The 16,563-nt window shown below is 39.9% G+C and overlaps 1 protein-coding gene across 1 annotated transcript in view; it reads left to right on the top strand.

Annotated features, from left to right (window-relative positions):
• Positions 1-554: 554 nt before the first annotated feature.
• The window catches only part of CRISPLD1 (cysteine rich secretory protein LCCL domain containing 1), a 44,862-nt gene continuing 28,853 nt past the window's right edge, over positions 555-16,563 (top strand). The window contains exons 1-2 of the mRNA XM_007185072.3: positions 555-815; positions 2,079-2,398. Coding sequence (XP_007185134.1) covers positions 2,141-2,398 — 258 coding nt within the window. The 5' untranslated portion in view covers positions 555-815; positions 2,079-2,140. The remainder of the gene's footprint in view (positions 816-2,078; positions 2,399-16,563) is intronic.

Below are 16,563 nucleotides of genomic sequence, written 5' to 3'. Positions count from 1 at the left end.
CCCTCTCCGCAGGCCCTCTGGGGCAGCTCCTTTCCTGTAAGGGTTGTTAGAGCCATTTTAGCATCGAGTCAGGAAGGAACTAGGAGAAGGATCTCTGAAAGCAGGGGAGCTGTGAGGGGCGGAAGGGCTTGGGGACCTCCTTGCATACGCCTCCCACAGGGTCCAGGCCTTCCACGCCCGGGTCCCTGAAGCCCAAAGCCCACGCACAAAGGCCAAGTGTCCCGGCTTCGCTGGGCCGGGGGGTGAGGGGCGTGGGGAGAAACAGGGCGGCCTCTCGTCGCTCCCGCCGCGGGCCCCCGTCCAGGGCCGGGCAGAGGTGGGGTGGGCGAGGAGGGGGAGCTCACGTCACGTGCGCGCGCGCTGGGACCGCAATAAATGCCCGGGAGCTCGAGGAAGCGGCGGAAGCGCTCGGCGCCTGGCTCTGCGCAGGGTGGCTGCACCGAGCGGGGGAGCGAGGTCGCCTCCAGCCTTCTCCGCCCAGCCCGGCCCGGGTCCCCGCCCCTCGCGCCGACCGATAAGGCTCCGAGAAGCTTGGGCGCCCACCCTGGCGAGCTAACCGGGCAGCCGCCGTTCCGCCCCAGCCTCAGGCTCTTAACTTTGGAGCACTTTTTGCCTGCTCCTTCTTCCAGGTCCAGGGAGGAGCCGCGGAGGCCGGGGCCCACGTCGCCCTGCAGTCAGCGCCGTCGTCGCCCGAGGACGCGCCGTGCCCGGGTCCTGCCCGAACCGGGCTGTCTATGTGCAGTCGTGCGTGCGGGCTGCGGGAAGCCGGCCGCCTCGCTCGGCTCAGCTCTCGTAGGGAACTTCACGCTGGAGAGGTAAGGGCATTTCTGAAACCGCAGCGCCGAGTCGTCAGGCTCCCGCCTTCTCCTATCTACTTTTGGCTTCTTAAACTCTACTTAAAAAAAAAAAAAAAAAAAAAAAATACGGGGAGGGGGAAGGGTAAGCTGTGACAAAGTGAGAGAGTGGCATGGACATAACATACACTACCAAACGTAAAATAGATAGCTAGTGGGAAGCAGCCGCATAGCACAGGGAGACCAGCTCGGTGCTTTGTGACCACCTAGAGGGGTGGGATAGCGAGGGTGGGAGGGAGACGCAAGAGGGAAGAGATATGGGGATATATGTATACGTACAGCTGATTCACACTGTTATAAAGCAGAAACTAGCACACTACTGTAAAGCAATTATACTCCAATAAAGATGTTAAAAAAAAAATCAACGTGCAGAGAATGGTCGGCACGGAGGGTGGGTGGGCTGCTCGGAAAGCAGCCGCGATGCAGATTTGTGGGAGCTCCTTCTTCTGAGTTTGTGAGTTTCACCTCCTCCCCTCGCGCCCTTTCGTTTGGGTTAAGTGAACAGCGGGCGCCTGCGGCGGGTGGGAGGAGAGGCTCTGAAGCTGCCCGCGTACTGTTGGCTTTATCGGGTGCGGGCCACAGGTTAGGCACACACTTTCTAGGAAATAATGATTTTCTTCTTGACCTGTGCCTGTAGAAGAAGAGACTTCCCCCAGCGACCGTAACTATTCACTCGCATTAATTCGGGGGTCCCTCTAGAAGTACCCATGGATATATGTGTGAATAACAGTTTGTACTTCTTTACAACATTCACCCTCAGTTTCATAATTTCGTTGACATTCTGAACCAGAGATGGGACACTGAGATAAAATAATACCTTAAAACAGAGAGAGAAACGTGAACCTCTGGATTGATTGATAAAACATTCTGGGGACAACATACCCTTTGCAGGCTGTATGTAATATCTAGCCATTTAAAGCTTTGTAATTCAGAAATTATTTTCAAGCTTTGGCTCCTTTCGGTTACTTTTGCCATTTATTTTTGTCATCATGCACATTATCTTGGAAAATATTGCTGTCTATTTTGTGGAAACAATTGTGAAAAGTCCTCTGGAGAGAAATGGATGGGAGAAAATTTATTTCAAAAAGTGCATGTCCATTTGCTGGCATTTATATAAACAAATCAAACTGGCTCAATCCCTTTGTAACTGTTGGATTATGTTTGTTATTAGAAAATTAATATCTGCCGGGATTTTCACCCTAATTACACTGTATGTCCTTATAGCCAGACGGAGTGGAAGAACCTTTCTTGGAGCTTTTCCCGGGGACATCCTGAGATCATTCATTATGAAGTGTACTGCGCGGGAGTGGCTCAGAGTAACCACAGTGCTATTCATGGCCAGAGCAATTCCAGCCATGGTGGTTCCTAATGCCACTTTATTGGACAAACTTTTGGAAAAGTACATGGATGAAGATGGTGAGTGGTGGATGGCAAAGCAAAGAGGGAAAAGGGCCATCACTGACAATGACATGCAGAGTATCCTGGACCTTCATAATAAGTTACGAAGTCAGGTGTATCCAGCAGCCTCTAATATGGAGTATATGGTAAGAAAAATTTTCAAATGGTATGTACATAGAAATGTTTAATAATGCTTTTAGCTTCCATGGTTAAATTCCATCATGCTAGTATTTAATCTTTTACTATTTGTCCTCTATAAAATTTCAAAAAAAAAAAATTTTCTTCAAGAGTATCTTCTTCCGCATACTCTTTTATTAGTGTTCCTTTCATTCTAAGAGCTCTTTGAATTTCAGAGTAGAATTAAATACCTTTAGGTCTAATGTTCCTACTAAGTACTTTAAATTCTACTCTTAGAGAAAGATTCCTATCCTGAAAGTGCTGGTGGTTGGTGTATTTGCTTTTAAGTGACTTAGAATAATTGTTTCCTAATTCCTAACCGATGGAATCTTCTTATGAATGGTGGATCTGAAAAAAATCAAGGATCAATAATTTGAAGATGCTTTCCAGATGGCTGATATACATATATGGATAGATAGGTAGATAGATATAGATATATGTCATTTCTTTTTTTTTCTAGAAAAGAGTATTTTTATTAACGTCTAATGCCCCCATATTACCTTTTTTCCCTACAATTTTTTGAATTTTATTTTATTATTTTTTTATACAGCAGGTTGTTATTAATTATCCATTTTATACATATTAGTGTATATATATCAATCCCAATCTCCCGGTTCATCACACCACCACCACACCACCCCCCGATTTCCCCCCTTTGGTGTCCATACGTTTGTTCTCTACATCTGTGTCTCTATTTCTGCCTTGCAAACTATATCATTTCTAATGGGCCGTTGTTTCTTAGAAGTATGTAAATGACGTATTGTAAAGTGAACATTTCTATGGTTGCTTTATGTTAAGGAATACTTTGGTAATGACTTTTTTTTTTTCTTCTGGATTTGTTTGTGAAGTTTGACGTGTGAAAATAAACCTGGGTGAAGGATTAAATAAAAATATGTGACTTATCCTTAATAACCTTATATTCACTCTGAGAGTAAATTAGCAAGTTGGGGAAACAAAATTACTTTTTAAAGACTATTAGTTATTACTCTTGTAAGACTATAACTCATTAATATTAGCGTACTTCATACCCTGAATACTTAGAAAAATTTTCAAAAATCTATCCTACTTGCATGAATTAGGAATGCACTAGCAAAGGCTGATAATAATCATTGGTGACAGCAAACTTAAGTGGTGCTAACATTTCTCCTTTGGACACATTGCAGGGTGCAGTTAATTTTAATACATTCTGGTTTTTACTCTTTTTTTTGCACTTACATTAGTTTTGATAGGTATTCTCTATTTAGGTAACTTCCATGAAACGTGGAAATTCTAAGGTAACATTACACATTACAAAATATTTCATTATATTATTTTAGCTTTTTCTAGAAAAATATTTTACCCTAAAGAAAGTAGGTAGCACTCAAGAGAACTCATCAGAGATTAAGAAGCAGGGCCCAAACATCAGGCCATCAGGGTTTAAATTCTGGCACTGATACTAGCTTAGGTGACTGTGGGCAGCTTATAAATTTCCCTCCACTTCAGTTTCTTCATGTCTAACACATGCGCTCACCTCAGAGGGTTGTTGTGAGGATTATGTGAGGAATGAGATGACCTGTGTAAAGTTTAGCTCATTATCAGGCGTATTGCAATTACAAGGTCCCAGTAAATGTTACTAAGACATATAACCAATTTTATGTCTCCTTATACTGTTTAAATAGAATATCTGAGGAAATTGTTCGCTCTTTTCAAAATTCTGTGCACAATGTGACATCTGTAATGTCTCACATTTCTGATTTTTGTGTATTTTAAAGTGTTTGTTCAAAGTACAAAATTCTATGACTTCTTCATCTGTGAGCTTTCAAACAGAAAGAGCCAATTATGGAGCTTTTCCAAGTAGGCCACTGTATGCTTATTCCATGTGGATAGGTATTCAGTTGCTTTTTATTTAAAATAAGGAAGAACTTGAGAGTTTAAACCCACAAAAAGAAATCTGAGAATATTTGTGTGTGTTTTAAGTAATATGGGAATAATGAAAGAACATTCTGTGATTTGTTTTCATGTCTGACTTCCAAAGAAAATAACTGCCTATTGTATGATGTCTGGTCTAGGATGTTTATATGAGTTTCTTTTTGGTTTCACTGGCTTCATTCTGTCCTTGAAATGTAGATTCAGAAACCAGCCAGGGTTTATGTTGTGTTGCCCTTAGATACTGTTAGTACTGGAACTATGTCCTAGCCAATAACTGGGCTGCCGAGGAGTTTATTTCCCAGTGTTAGTACTGGAACGCATTTTCTAGAAAACATATTTACGGGAAAGTCTAAATGAACAATACTATTTTATTTAAAATACTGTTGGTTTATATCTTACATATTAATAATGGAAGTACAGATGTCGATCAACCTGTGAAAACAAAATTTGTTCAAATAGTTGTTTAAAGTGTATTTATTTTGATAAAACAAAATTAAAAACTAACTAAAGAGCCACTTCCTATGAAATCTGCAATGGCCTATGATAAGTGCCACCACTTTTGGCCACTTACACTCTATGTGTCATATTACGTTAAAAATTTGCATAGCCAGTTACCTTATTTACATTTGGTGCTTATTTTAGTCTACTCTTTGTGCTTGAACTCCGGCAGCCAAGTCACATCCACGTTTATTAACATCACAACGCTACCCATACTCTAATGCTCATTTAATTAATAGGGTTAAAAATGGCTTCTGCAAGGCCATCTCTTCCCTTGAAGAGCTTATAGGCTGATTGAGAAGAAAGAATAGACATATTTGAAAATTTTCAAGTGAGCAAGGACACAGAGTTCTTTGTTCACATGTATGAATAATGCCAAGGGAGCACAGAATAATGGAGAATAATTTAGGAATATTCCTAAGCGAGAGAGTTAATCAATGGGGAAGCTGAGGTTTATGTTGTTCCTGGAAGGTGATCAGGACCGCAAATTGTGGCCAAGAGTGGAGGCCATTTCTCAGTTAGAAGAAGAGGAACCAACACACATGGAGTAAGTGGCAGGCTGGTTGTAGGAAACTAGAAGCAGAATCGGTTGATGAAAGCAAAGCCCTGTGGCAGAATCAGGAAGGGGAGAAACGAGTTGTTAATTATAGAAACCAGTGAACTTAAGGAGAGAGATTACCAGCATTTAACTTAGGATACATTGAAAAACTGGGGCTTTTAGGTCATCAAATGAAGCTATTACTGAAGAGGCAATGGATTTTTGAGGAAAAAAACACTGGCGCTGGACCTAGGTTCTCGTGTTGTCTCTGCTGCTTACTGGTATGTGAAGTCTGGCGGTCAGCAATCATTCTGGGCATTGCTTTTCTCATCGGTAAAGTCGAGGTTAGGAATATGAAACCCACAGGCTGCAATGAGGTAAGAGATTTGATCCTGTTGAGCATACTCTTAGTTTTCTTCAAGCCTTTCCTTTCCATGGGTTTTGACCCCACCACTTGGTTCTTTTATTTTTCTGGTTATTTCTTCAGCATATTCTTGTTTCCTGTTCATCTCTTAAAACTTTATGTTTGGCCCCAATGGTTTTACTTTCGGCCTTCTCCCTTCCTACAGGACTTTATCTACTCCTTTGACTTTAAATACCGTCCGTGTATTGATGGCCTGTAGTCGACACTCCATCCAGAAGTCGTCTTTGAGCATTGTTTTCCTATTTCCTACTGCCCACTGGGTCCTCTCCATGTCATTTGACTCCCCAGTTACTTCAAGTTTAAGATTTCTAAAAAGCAACTGAGCTGCTTTTGTTCCGTCCTTGCCCACGGTCCTACTTTTCTCCCTGGACGCCATGGACATCGGCTTAGTCCTCTCTAAACAGAAGACAAACAAACAAAAAGCAGAAAATTGGGCACATCCTCAGCTCCTGCCTTGCTCTCATTCCCCCTACCCACTTCCACGTAAAATTCACGCACAAACATAAATAAACAGTTACTTGCCAGATTCTCTAGATTCTGTCTCAAATGTCTTTTTTTTTTTTTTTTTAAATTCTCCACTCTTTGATTCTTTTATTTTTTAATTTATTTTTATTTTTGGCTGTGTTGGGTCCTCGTTTCTGCGCAAGGGCTTTCTCTAGTTGCGGCGAGCTGGGGCCACTCTTCATCGCGGTGCGCGGGCCTCTCACTATCGTGGCCTCTCTTGTTGTGGAGCACAGGCTCCAGATGCGCAGGCTCAGTAGTTGTGGCTCATGGGCCTAGTCGCTCCACGGCATGTGGGATCTTCCCAGACCAGGGCTCGAACCCGTGTCCCCTGCATTGGCAGGCAGATTCTCAACCACTGCGCCACCAGGGAAGCCCAGAAATGTCTTGTGAACCCATGTCTTCTGTTTCATCCCAACGGATGCTCGTGGTCTCCCCCTCCTCCCCCGTCCCTGCGATGAGTACCACAGCTTCCCCTGCAACGGACTGTACCGTCTAGTTCTACTTTATTTCTACTTTAGTCCGCCTTCCTCCCTGTTACTCAGTCTGTCTTTTCCCTCAGACAAATCTCTGGTGGTCACTCAGCTGCCCAAAGCTTCTGTGAACTTCTGGCTGCTCGTAAGCTAAAGCCCACCTTGAATAACTTACAAAAGGTCTAGCCCAATATGCCCCATAGCCTCAACTCCCTTGCGTATCTTTGAATCTGTGTTCACACTTAAAATATACACTCTTCTTAGAGATGATTGTGTTCCTCATGCCTCTGTGCCTCTTTGCTAGTTCAGTTTCCTCTGTGCCCGGAATGCCTGTGCATCCTGTCTCCTCCGGACAAACTCAAGACTGCGCTCAGACTCTGTCTTTCTGTAAAGCTTCCTCTGATGCGCTCATTCCCCTGCCCCACTCCTTCTGTGCTCCTAAAGGATTTTATTCAAGCCTATTTATAGTATTGAAATTTTGTTGCAATTCCATATATACATGTCTATTTTCCTTTCCAAGACTGAATTCCTAGAAGGGTAAGGATGTACCCTACTTATATTTATAACCCTGTGCCTGATGCAAAGAAGTACTCAGTAAATATTTGTTGACTGAACATTGCTGAGTGATAGTAAATATGTGTTGAATAAAGGGAGAGATGGAAGAATAGGTAAGATTATATATGAGATAAATATGAAAGACAGGTAAGAAACGGGAATTAAAATAATAAAAGTTCTGGAAGGTAGGCTATCACCAATACCAGAGATAGTGACATGGAAACTGGAAATACCAGAGATGAAGGAATAAATAATTCAGGATTTTTTTTTCTATTTTTAAAAATATTCATGCTATACTAAAAATCGTCCTGTAATATAGAGCTGCTGAGATAATACTCAAGTGCTCTGGAATTTAAATAATAAATTAATTTAAATAATAAATTAATAATAATTTAATTAAATAATTAAATTAATGAGTATTTACCCCTTCTAACAAATTTTTAATAGAGCCTCTAAAACTTATTGATTGGCTAAAATCCAAAATAGCTCACTGTGATAGAAAGCATACCTAAGTCTAGAATGTATTTTAGCAACATAAGGACACGTTACCTAAACATGGCATGTGTCATTATATCATGCTAATTCTATAAGCCATTTTCCACTATTATAACTATTTCCATGTCTTTTAGAGAACTTTTTTTTAAAATTTTATTTTATTTATTTTTTATACAGCAGGCTCTTATTAGTTATCTATTTTATACATATTAGTGTATATATGTCAATCCCAATCTCCCAGTTCATCCCACCACCACCATCCCCCCGTTGACAGATACTCTGCTGGGAGGGTTGATGGCTGTGCCTACTTGCTCTCACTTCACATATGGTAAGACTAGGGGCAGAAACTTTGCACAGCATTTTTCCAAATGTAGAACAAAATATATCTGGATATTTATCCTTTTGCTGGGCAACCAGAGGCTCCAAGCCAAATAGCCAGTGGTACTTGCAGTCTATGGTATATATTGATGCAAACAATGGCTTAGTTCCAGTTGTCACATATATTCTTTATATGGTCATGCTTAACACTGGAAATCAAGATATTTTTCTTCTGTGCTTCAGTGCAGCAGATAATTCCAGAAACTGGACGGGGGATAACCTAGTTTGCTGAACAGGGTGATGCTAGTCTGAGTTCTGCCCTATTTCTGACTATCTGTAGTATGAATCCAAGCCTGAAAAAGTGATTTTTAGCTTGTGAGTTGCTCTCACAAAACAACTCTCATAACTTCACATTTTCTGGCATTATTTGCCACCAATGACATATATCCAGAATAAATGCAAAGAATGAAATGATGGCATCATAATTTATTTACCCAAAGCTCAGTGTCTACACATTTCTTATCTTGCTAAAAGTGGCAGGAATTCACTATCAGTAAGGTTTTATTGCAACTCTTGATTCCTAAAACAATGATTTTTCTCTCTGTATACTTGCACTTGCCTGGTAGTTTTCAAAAGTTAAATATTTGCATATCTTAATGATGTACAGTATAATCCATATGCACTTAAAGGTACATGAAATATCTTTCTTGCTTCAAAGAATGTTATTCTTATTTAAAGCTTTTAAAGTTTATTCTATATTTAAAATAACATTTAATTTTCTTAAAGTGTTTTTAATTTACTTCACTAATGTTGTTTACTTCACTAATGTTGTTTAGATCCAATAAAGCTATCTTTTGTTTTAGTTTATTCGTCTACTGAATTTAAAACTTTTCAAAACCTTAATTTGATACATAGTTGTGTGTTTTTCTGTTTGTTTGTTTTTTTAAAGACATTGACACTTTAAATTAATGTAGTTTCCTTTTTGGAAGTTCCACTGTAGATGGCAGTACCTATAGGAAGAGAGTGACATTGTAGCTCAGTTCTACTGAATTTAGTAGTGACATTGTAGCTCAGTTCTACTACCCTGGAGTTCTGGGAGATTAAGATTCCTCATTAAATGTAAGCAACAAATCTAGGATCTTAGAAAGGCAAGAGACGACAAGCAGTTTCATTAGGAGAGTGGAACACCCAGAGTCAGAAAAGTGTCACAAAATTTTGAAATTGTTATTGTTGTTTATTCCTTCATTCAACAGGTATTAGGAATTTATCAAATGCCAGGCACTGTCTAGGACCCAGCAGTAAACATAACAAACATTCTTCCTTTCCTGGAATAGGTGTAAAGATCCTCATATCCCAACTCAGCAAAGGGGCCCATGTGGCTGACACAGAGTGAGTGTGGAAGTAATGCAGAAAATGAGGTCAGAGCTTTATTTGAGGAGAACAGATACATGTCATTGTAGTCATTTTAAAGACTCACTCTGAGTCTGAGTGACAAGCCATTTGAGCCATTTGAACAGAGGAATATCATGATCTTACTTATACTTAGAATCGGTTTGGTTTGTTGAGAACAGACTTTAAAGTGGTGGGAGGTGGGGCAATGGTGTGAGCAGGGATTCAAGGCTATTGCAATAATCATTCCAGCAATTGATGGTGGCTAGGAGTGGGATGGTAGCCTTGAAAGTGAAGAGAAGTGGCATGGTGTGAATCCACAGTGAAACTCCTTTGTAGTCATGACATCAATATTGATAAATTCAAGGAAGCCTTGTTGCAAGACTAGTGCAATTGACTTGGCCAGCCAGGTAGCCAATAGGCTGGGAGTTACTGCATCTGGTGCAAGGTCTAAATCCTCCCAAGCCCTGGCTGTGGTTTTTGAAAACCGGTGGCAGTTTCCATTCTGGTTTAAATATCGATGGGGAACTTTCAACTTGTATTGACTTCAGAGTGGTTACAGAGATTCTAGAAATCAGCAGGTTACTGATACCCATTTTGCCACCCCGATTCCAAGAGATCAGAGGAGGTGGAAGCAAACTCTGCCTCCTTGCTTCCCAGGATAAAGGTGCTTGCTGTTTCTCCACGTGGTCTGCCCTCACCTCCAGTCTATTCTCCCACCCCCCCTAAAAACAAGAGAAGGTGAGAACTTTAGCAGAACAGGACAGTGGCCCAGTTCCTGTTCATTAAGTACTAGTTGCACCATCATGGAGTATGTCGTTGGGATTTTATTCCATCTTGGAGGTAACACAGAATGATTTTGGATGTGGGGTGTGGCTGTACAGATTTTGCCTGAGGAACTGGAAGTATTGGAGTTACCATTTTTTAAGATAGGGAAGAATGTGGATAGACCAGCTTTTGGTAGAGAAAGCTGGAGCTCAATTTTGGATAGACTAAATTTAAGATTTCCCTTAAATATCCAAGTGAATTTGTCTTGTATGCAATTAGATACATGTAATCTAATCTGGACCATACAGTTAGGATTCATCAGAATTTAGATGGTATTTAAAGCCAGTAGAAGAGATCATCAAGGGAATGAGTACAGAAAAAAGAAATATTCAAGAAGTGAGCCCTCAACATACTTTACAGTGTAGAGGTAGGGAAGTGGGGGAGGACCAGCAAAGGGAATTGAGGACTAGGAAGAAAACCAGGGAAGCAAGATGTCCTGAAAGCCAAATGAAGAAAGGCAGAAAGGATTATCAACTCTGTTAAATGTTGCTTATAAAGATCAAGTAAAATGAGAACCCTTGAATTTTGAGATATGGAGGCCACACTGGAGGTCTGATAAAACAGTTTGGGTGGCATCATAGTGGTCCTAGGATGGTTCAAGGAAGAATGGATGGGAGAAATGAGCAAGCTTGTTCACCCACTCGTTCATCAAACATGAACCATCTCCTATGGGCCAGGTGGGATCTGCAGCCTTAACTCTCTTCTAACCAAAAGTTTTAACTTAGTTTTAGAAGAGGTAGTTTAGTTAGGGAACATATCCCAAACTTATAATTATTTTCAGTAGGAAAATGCAGTTTCTTTGCTTAATTGTTTTTGTAGTTACCTTTACCGATTGCCTTCATTAAAAGCAAACGTGGTCATTTATAATCATTTATAATGACAATTAAGAGTGACATTTAGTTCAAGAACATTCTTTGCTATTGTTCAGCTTTGTTCTTTCACATACTTCTTTTAGGAATTTATACAACCACGTAATTGTACATGATTTAAAATTTAAATTCTCGTATTTTTGTTGATTTTTACTAATTGAATTAAAGTTTATGAAACTAGCATAAATCTATGCTAGTTTTATATGTTATTATGTATTTTATATATACATATATATATGTATATATAACATAAAACATTTAGTTCATTGGAAGAAAATGTGAAAATTCAAGTGGTAGTGACTTGTCTGGTGAAGGTATTACAGTAAGTATGCTTAGTAACCCTTTCCTTATTTTTCTAAGTATTCGTTGTCTTCATAATTTCAAGAAGTTACAGAAAGGCATTTATAATTGATTAAAACAATTTGTTATTCTCATTGATAAATTTGTGATTAAAAAATCATTTAATTCAACTACTGATTGAGCATTTTTGTGCCAGGCACTGTTTTTTGAGGCTGAAGCATACATTAGTGTATAAAAGGTTCAACAAGCTAATGAAAATAAAGTGAGATGATAGAGAATGGTAAAGGTGGAGCTAACATGTTAAACAGTTGCGGAAGACCTCTCTGAGTTAGTGGCTTTTGAGCTGAGAGCTGAATTACAAGAAGGAGTCAGCTAAACAAAGCTACAGAGATCTAGGCAGAAGGAATACTGGGTGAAAGGTCTTTAAGTCAGGAATGAGGTAGGAGTCTTCAGGGACCACAAAGAAGGCTAGGGTGGCTGAATTTTATTTAGTAGAGAGGAAAGTGTTAGAAAATGAAGTAGACCTATAAGCAGGGGCCAGAATTCCTTTTGGGTCATTGGTGAAGAGAAATTTGGATTTTATTTCTAGTGAAACGGAAAGTCATTGGAAAATTCTTGGCAAGGGATTGACTCGGTCATATTTCCAGTTTCATAAAATTACTCTATGTTATGGAGAGTGAGCTGCAGGAGGGTCACAGCTGAAAGCAGAGAGATAGTTAGGAAGCCACTGGTATCTTCTGAGTGAGAGATGATAGTGACTGAGACCAGGGTGATAGTGGTAAAGATGGAGAGAAGTGGGTAGTTTCAGGGTATGTTTAGATGGCATTGCTGATGGTTTTTTGATAGCTTTAATGTGAAGGGTGAAGGATAAGGAGGAATGGTCTTAGATTTTTACTCAAGCACGTTGGTGGATAGTTGAAGCATTCATTGAGACAGGAGGAGAAACAGAAGGGAGAAGGTGGTGATGAAATCAGGCGTTTCTTTTTGGCCAAGCTTATTTTGCGATGCCATGTCATCCTCAGTTGAGTTTAATGGTCAATGCAGAGGTGGGACTTGAGATAAAAATGTGGAAATCATGTAGATACTATTAGGGACCATCTTAACTGACTGAACCAAACCATCCGAGGAGAAGATGTTTATGGATGGAGGTTGAATGCCTTGAATTGAGCCCTGGCCCAGCAACATATCGAGGTTGAGCAGAAAGGAGAAGCTAACAAAGGAAGCTGAGAACAAGCGGTCAGTGAGGTTGGGGGAAAAGACAGGCTACATTGCTGTCCCAGAAGCCAGGAGAAGAGAGTTCAACAGCTTCCATACTGCTGAGGAGTGGAGTAAGAGGAAGAAAAGCCAGCAATGGTTTTGTGGACACGGAGGCTGTCGGTGACTTTGATAAGAGTCATTTCAGGGGTGGAGTATGACCCAAAGTCTTACTGAAGTGGGAAGAAGAGAACGAAAGGTGGGGATGTTGAGAAGGAACTAAGTAACTCCTCAAGATACCGTTGCTGTGAAGATCTGAGAAATGGAACTAGCTAGCACTACACGGGTATATGGCAACGCTCTTGGTTTTGTTCTTTAAAGAACATGCTTGTAAGTTGATGGAAATGCACAAGTTGAGAAAGCACTTGACATGGAAGGGAGAAAATATAACTCCAAAGTCAGTTCATTTATTTTGACAGGAAAGGCTGAGGTTGTAGGTACACAAGCAGGTCGTTTGGTGTATTTAATGGAAAAAGAATTTTCAGATTGAGAAGGCAGGAATGGAGGGGTGTGAGGATAGGATATTATGAAATGGTAATTTTGGAGTTACTATCTAAAGATCTCTGTGTAGTCAAATGTATGAGATGTTTTGAAGTACTTTAAGTTCATTTGGTTCACCATGCTTCAAGTTACAAAATCTAATAGATAGGGAAGAGGTTTACTAGAGTATGTAGTAGTAAAGTATTTCCAAAAAGCAGGAAGATTTAAAGTAATGATTTCTCTGGTTTGCCATAGGTCACCCCACTCTTTCCAGCCACATCATGTAGTGTCACTTGCTTGACCTCTGAAGACATTTCACTAGGCAGCTCCTGGAGATGTGAAAGAGATTAAAGCCATGTTAGCCCAGGTGGGGGGAGAGCGGTTGATTTTTTTAAGTATTCAGATATTATGTAATACAGATCAAGTACAGATACAGATATAGACCAAATAATGTGTTTGAGGTTCAAATTGCAGAGTGAGGTTAAATACACATAGTTTTATGGGAACTCTAAAAATTAAACTATGGGAATGACCCAAATATGTGACTTGGATTAGTGGGTTATTAAACTCACCAAATGTAAGAACCTGGAACTATGATCCAGTGAAGCTTACTTTTTTTTTTTTCTTTTAACTAGTTAACAGAATCAATGAGGTGCAATTAAGTCAACTGCTTAGATATAACTTATTGGGAAAAAGGCAACAGATTTTCTCTATTAGAAGCTCATTAACCTAAAGGCAATATGTGAATATGGATACAATCTATTTAATAGTCTATACATGCTTTATATTTTGTTTTTAATCAAAAATTTGAAGTCAAACATCAGGAAATTGAGTAGCGTGTGTTTTTCATGGGAAAGCAGCTAGGTATGATTTGGGGAATAGCAATAAGAGGTGCTTTAGTCTAGTGCCACTCAAACTTTACTGTGCATATGAATTCCGTGGAACCTTGTTAACATACAGATTTTGATTCAGTAGGTCTGGGTGGGCCCCAATATTCTGCATTCCTAACACGCTCCCAGGTGATGAGGCAGCCGCTGTCTGGGAATGGAACTTTGAGTAGAAAGCTTTAGGCTCTCTGGAGAAAGCGAGGTCTAAATTAAGACATTAAAAGTTGACGCTAGGATCCAGATTCTTTCTTTTTCATCTCAACTCTCACATTCACCTTCTCCTTTTTATAAGGTAGCAACTCTAACTATTAGTGCAGGAAAATAGAAACTCCTTTTCACTCCCTTTCATGAAGTGCTTAGAAACCAAAAAGATAAAGAAGCTTGAACAGTAAGAGTCCCCAGGACTCAATGTTTAAATCTGCTTGGAGGAGGGGTAGAAAATGAAATGTCAAATTTAGTTAATGGCACAGTTCTGCAGGATGGCGGAAAGTGAAGTGCAGTCAGTGACAGGATAGACTCTAAAGGCCATATGAGTGAGAAGGAAGTAGAATTCCAAAGTGAGCAAGAACGGGGGTGGCAGTGTGGGGCTGGGAAGGGTCAACTAGATCAGATAATGAGCTATTAGATAAGACCCAAGAATGAGCATGGCAGTTACTCTTTATAAGTCTCCCCTTTGTGTTATTGTTGCAACTCAAACAGTACAAGTAACCATCTAAACAGGGGAATAAAATATAAAACTATATCTTATGTTTGCTCAAGACATGGCAAATCCAAATCTGAAATACTGAAAGATTGACTGATATGCTCAAAAGAAGCTACAGTGAGATCAGATATTGTCCAGAGGCAGGAAACCAAAGAGATAAAAAATGTGGGGGGGTGGTGGTGAGGGGAGGCTTTTGAATGAAGATGGAATAAGAGCATCAGAACTCCTGTCTAGAAAGAAAGGGCCGAGAGAAGAACGTTGTTAACTGAATTCCGTGAACATAGTGAATACATCTAAACAAATAAAAAGCAGTGCTATTTCACAGGAACATCTATACCGTTATTCCATATACCTTGGATTTTTTTATGCTGTAGGGATCTTGCCAAGCCCTGTTTTGCAGACGTTAGAATGACTTATGTGCATCTCGTTTTCTCTCTAGTGAATTTCTCCTCTTCCTTCAAGACTCACCTCTAAAGACTAATCTGCTTTTGTCTAAACCCTCCTGTACGGAGTTAGGTGCACTTCACCCCAGTTCCCTGGCTTCCACAGCGTTTCCTACCTGCCTTTGCCTCTGTTATTTACATCCTTGTCTCTTTCTCTAGCCTTACTTTTCTTTGTGGGAAGGAACTGTGCTTTCGTAATTTTTGCATTTCCCCAGCTGAGAGGCTGACACATGCTCTAAGCTCAGTTTATGCTAGTTGAAAGGGAAAATATGGAATGAAAGAATGAAAAAATAAAAAGATGATTGGATTTTCAACAGTGATCTAAAATGGGCAGAATGAAAGAGGATTTGATTTGTTTTGACAAGAAAATACTATTAGAAAGTTGCAAAAGCGTTCATTTCAAAGTGTTTATGTTTTATTTTTAAGTACATTAGCTTTTTGGTTAGGGTAAAATCATTCTAATAAGTATGACAAGTGGCTAAATTAGCATTGGATTTTAGTGACTTTTCAGAGTTATATTGGGTTATGGACACCTCTGTCTCATGAAGTGGGGATGGCCAGACCCTTCAGCAAGTAGGGATAGAGTCTTCCAGGAGATACAATGATCAGAATGCCATGGCTTTTGCTGGAGAACTGTTTTCAAAATGTAAATCAGAGTGTGATAAGAAGTACAAATGAATATATTTTAAACTGTACATAAATCTAAAGGTATTTCAGAATAAAGCAGTAACCAGGAAAGTCTTCTTAGAAGAGGTACATTTTGAAAGTGTTTGGAAGACGTTATAGTCAATGTGTGGTAGGGACCGTGGTTGAGGGCATTGGATGATGAGAGCCTTAACTGATAAGATGTTGATACGAGAATATGTGTACAGTTGATTCAAAGGAGAGGGCATGGCAGTCATGATCTGTGAGAACAGATGAAAAGATGAAAAGAATCTTGCTCTATCCAGTGCGACTCATGGCAGACTTGAGCAACGTAGCCCTATACGTTTTCCTTCTCTGCATACCTATGAAGAAGCATTTTATTTGACATAATTTGGTATTAGTTTGACTTTTGTAAGTTATACAGTCATTACAAAGGATTTCCAAACTTTGATTTTATTAACACTTTTTAAACTATTCCTCTGTGTGTGTGTGTGTGTGTATGTACACTAAACTAAACCTAAACTACACGGGTACTTACTTGAAGGCTTCAGTGGAAATATCGTCCTGGAAATTTAATGTGAACAAAGGTCCTGACTTATAGAGTTGATTGTGAGTAGATTCAAAGC

Source organism: Balaenoptera acutorostrata, chromosome 17, assembly GCF_949987535.1.
Source record: "Balaenoptera acutorostrata chromosome 17, mBalAcu1.1, whole genome shotgun sequence".
NCBI classification, from domain to species: Eukaryota; Metazoa; Chordata; class Mammalia; order Artiodactyla; family Balaenopteridae; genus Balaenoptera; species Balaenoptera acutorostrata.
Note: the sequence above shows the minus strand (reverse complement) of the source record. Positions and strands in the feature narration are given on the sequence as shown.